The sequence below is a fragment of the Leishmania infantum genome, contig 31, assembly GCF_000002875.2.
Source record: "Leishmania infantum JPCM5 WGS CACT00000000 data, contig 31, whole genome shotgun sequence".
Taxonomy (NCBI): Eukaryota; Euglenozoa; class Kinetoplastea; order Trypanosomatida; family Trypanosomatidae; genus Leishmania; species Leishmania infantum.
In genome coordinates, this window is record NW_004057910.1 from 1 (window position 1) to 3,478 (window position 3,478).

Consider the following 3,478-nt stretch of genomic DNA (forward strand, 5'->3'; position numbering starts at 1 on the left):
CCGAGACCATCGTGCGCGACTGCGCACGCGCGCGCGCGCACCCGGGGGCTCGTTCATCTGCCCGTACACAAGCACGCACTTCGACTCGCCCTTCAGGTCAATCACCTTCGACTGCATCATCTCCAGGTATAGGTCCGTGCCCTCGCGCGTGCGCTCGCCAACGCCGGCAAACACGGAGAAGCCACCGTGGCCCTTCGCGACGTTGTTGATCAGCTCCATGATGATCACAGTCTTGCCCACACCGGCACCGCCGAACAGGCCGATCTTGCCGCCCTTGCAGTAGGGCAGAATGAGGTCGATCACCTTGATGCCGGTCGTCAGGATCGTGTCCTCCGCGGCCTGGTCCGCCAGCTTTGGGGCCTCGGCGTGGATCGCCATGCGCATCTTCTCGCCCACGGGGCCGCGCTGGTCGATCGCGTCGCCCAGAACGTTGAAGATGCGGCCCAGCGTCTCACGGCCCACCGGCACAGAGATGTTGCCGCCGGTCGACACAACCTTCGACTTCAGCTTCAGCAGGTCCGTCGTCTGCATCGCAATGCAGCGGCCGGTGTTCGCATCCAAGTGCTGCACGATCTCCAGCGTCAGCGGCTCATCGCGGCCAAGGTCCTCCGTCACATCCAGCGCCGTCAGTACGGGCGGCACGCCCTCCGAGAAGTGCACGTCCACCACCGCGCCAATGACCTGCGACACGTAGCCGACGCGGCCCTTGTGCTCCGCAGGCTTCGCGGCAGCGGCAGCCGCCGCCGACGACGCAGCGCGCACCCCAGCGGCGCGGCGAATCATCGCAGACTGCACACGGGACAGCATGGTTCTGATAACGTGCGTCTCTAGGATGTAGGTTGTGTTGCTTAGGATGTTAGCGCAAAGTCCTTGCGGTCTTTCCTGAGACAGACACTGTACCGAAGAAACAAGAGGGGGTGAGGGTGGGTACAAGGGTAGCGTGTTCCCTTACGGGAGGAGGGAGCGTTGATGTGCGCGTATGTAGGAGTTTGTCTGGGCGCGAGTCGGAGGAGAGGAGGGGAGCAGTCGGAAGACGGATAAGTCGCGCCCGAAGATACGAACGCACAGGCAGACAGACGCCCCCGCGCAGAAAGCGTGAGCAACCTGTGCACACGCGCGCGGCATATTGCGGAGGGGTGACGGACGAAGACCAAGGCGCCATGCCACGGCCCTGGCGGTCCGCCCCCCACCATCGCTAGCACGCCATCCCCTTCTTCAAGCACCTATCTGTACACGACCGCAGGGATCGGAGGGTATAAGCGGTGAGTGCTACACTGCTCTGAGGCTGTGGAGGGAGGCAGGTCTACGTGGCCGCATGCAGCTGGAGCGGTCTGGTGTGATGTCTTTGAGTCTTACTGCACGTGCTGCCTGTCTCTGTGCAGAGGCGTGCGTGGGGTCCGTGTGTACACTTCAGTGAAAGGATTTAAGAAGATCGTTTCTCTTTCAAAATTCCGACGGGAGAGGGTTTCCTACACGCGTGTGCTGCACGTTGTCGTGTGTGTGTGTGTGTGTGTGTGTGTGTGGAGGGGGGATGGGGGGTCACTACGGCGTCTGCGGCCCATGCCACATACCCACTTACGGACTGAAGCACACACACACACAGGCTCAGACACACGTGCTCGACACGCGTACAAGACGTAAATGATGCTGCACATGATCCCGACTAGAATGGGGCAGGGAATGGAGAGGGGACGAGAGTAAGCGACCCGCGTTGCCTCACGGATCCTCCAAGAGAGGAGAGCGAAGTGAGAGATATCAGGTGCACACCACGAGAGAGCGTTCCCACATCCCGTGCGTGATCCAGAGAACGGCGGGCCTCACTCAGGCAGAGTATGCATGTACGCGTCTGTGGGTCTTGATCCCGCCAAGTGACTGAGTCAAGATCAGCGTTTCTCAGCACCCTTGGCCTTTGCTGCTTTCTTCTCTCCTTCGCCCGCCCACTGCCCTCCTCATTTCCTTGGCGGAAGGGCCGCACACTGGGCTGCGACTCCCTGCCTCCCGCTTACGTGCCCGTCCGCGCACGCGAACATCCGTCATTACTACTACTGCTAAGTCCGAGGTGCTCACTATGACAGTGATGTGTGCGCGTGAAGCTGTCTCGTTGCCGCCACGTGCGTCTGTGGGCGCACGTGTGCGGGCATCGGCCGACGCCGCCGCATACGCCTCACTCGACTCAATGGTGACGCCCACAGCGATAACCACATCACCTCCGAGCACCGCTCACATCAACAACTTCGATATCAGCAACAGTTACACCAACTATACCAAAAAGAAACAGAGGAAGAGCGGCAACCACAGCGCGTGCGCCGCTCTTGCTTGTGTTGCCTCTGACTTCAGTCATGCTGGGGGCCCGTATCCTCGGCTCGCACCGCCACCCTCATTTCCCTCACACACGTACGTTCGCGGTACGCTGCAGCGCCTTTCATCCCTTTTCAAAAACAGATACGCTAACACGGCGGCGCGCGGTGAAGAGAGAACATGTAAGAGCACGAGATACGCCGCGCTCGCCACGTGGGACATTCCGTGGCTGTCACGCGAACGCCGTCAAGCACGCACCCGCGGACTCACGTCTCGCGTCGCTGGCGGCCTACTGCGAGTCCGAGGCGTTCGCGGCCTGGCGCGCGCGACGCTGCTTCTCCATCGCTGCAGCCTCCTCCGCCATGGCCTTCGCCTTCTCCAGAACAGACTTGATGCCGCCAACCATGTAGAACGCCATCTCCGGGATCTGGTCGTACGACCCCATCAGCAGGCCAGAGAACGACTCCACCGTGTCGGCCAGCTGCACGTAGTGGCCCGTCATGCCCGTGAACACCTCCGCAACCTGGAACGGCTGCGACAGGAACCGGGTCACCTTGCGCGCGCGGTCCACCACAACCTTGTCCTCCTCGCTCAGCTCGTCGATGCCAAGCACCGCAATGATATCCTGCAGCTCCTTGTACTTGGTCAGCATCTGCACGATATCCTGCGCAACGTTGTAGTGGTCCACATCGATCACATCGGGGTCCATGATACGCGACGCGCACTCCAGCGGGTTCACGGCAGGGTAGATGCCCGACTCCGCCACCGCGCGGTCCAGCACAGTCGTCGCGTCCAGGTGCGAGAACGTCGTCGCGGGCGCGGGATCAGTGATATCATCCGCCGGCACGTACACGGCCTGCACGGACGTGATCGACCCCTTCGTCGTCGATGTGATGCGCTCCTGCAGCATACCAAGATCCTCGGCAAGCGTCGGCTGGTAGCCCACGGCGGCCGGAATGCGGCCCAGCAGCGCAGACACCTCGGAGTTCGCCTGCGTGAAGCGGAAGATGTTGTCGATGAACAGCAGCACGTTCTGGCCCTCCACGTCGCGGAAGTACTCCGCCATCGTCAGCGCAGACTGCGCAACGCGCGCGCGCGCACCCGGGGGCTCGTTCATCTGCCCGTACACAAGCACGCACTTCGACTCGCCCTTCAGGTCAATCACCTTCGACTGCATCAT

General features: G+C 61.9%; 2 protein-coding genes across 2 annotated transcripts; both read right to left on the reverse strand.

Moving 5' to 3' along the window:
- Positions 1 to 3: 3 nt before the first annotated feature.
- LinJ_25_2580 (ATPase beta subunit, putative) lies at positions 4 to 807 on the reverse strand (the record flags this gene model as incomplete). The annotated part of the gene is made up of 1 exon (XM_001466114.2): positions 4 to 807. A coding segment is annotated over one exon (804 nt), but the record flags the coding sequence as incomplete, so codon positions are not given.
- A 1,780-nt stretch (positions 808 to 2,587) lies between these two features.
- On the reverse strand, positions 2,588 to 3,475 carry LinJ_25_2590 (ATPase beta subunit, putative; the record flags this gene model as incomplete). Its single annotated transcript, XM_003888410.1, has 1 exon — positions 2,588 to 3,475. The coding sequence occupies one exon, from the start codon at positions 3,473 to 3,475 to the stop codon at positions 2,588 to 2,590; it is 888 nt and encodes a 295-aa protein (XP_003888459.1).
- Positions 3,476 to 3,478: the final 3 nt, after the last annotated feature.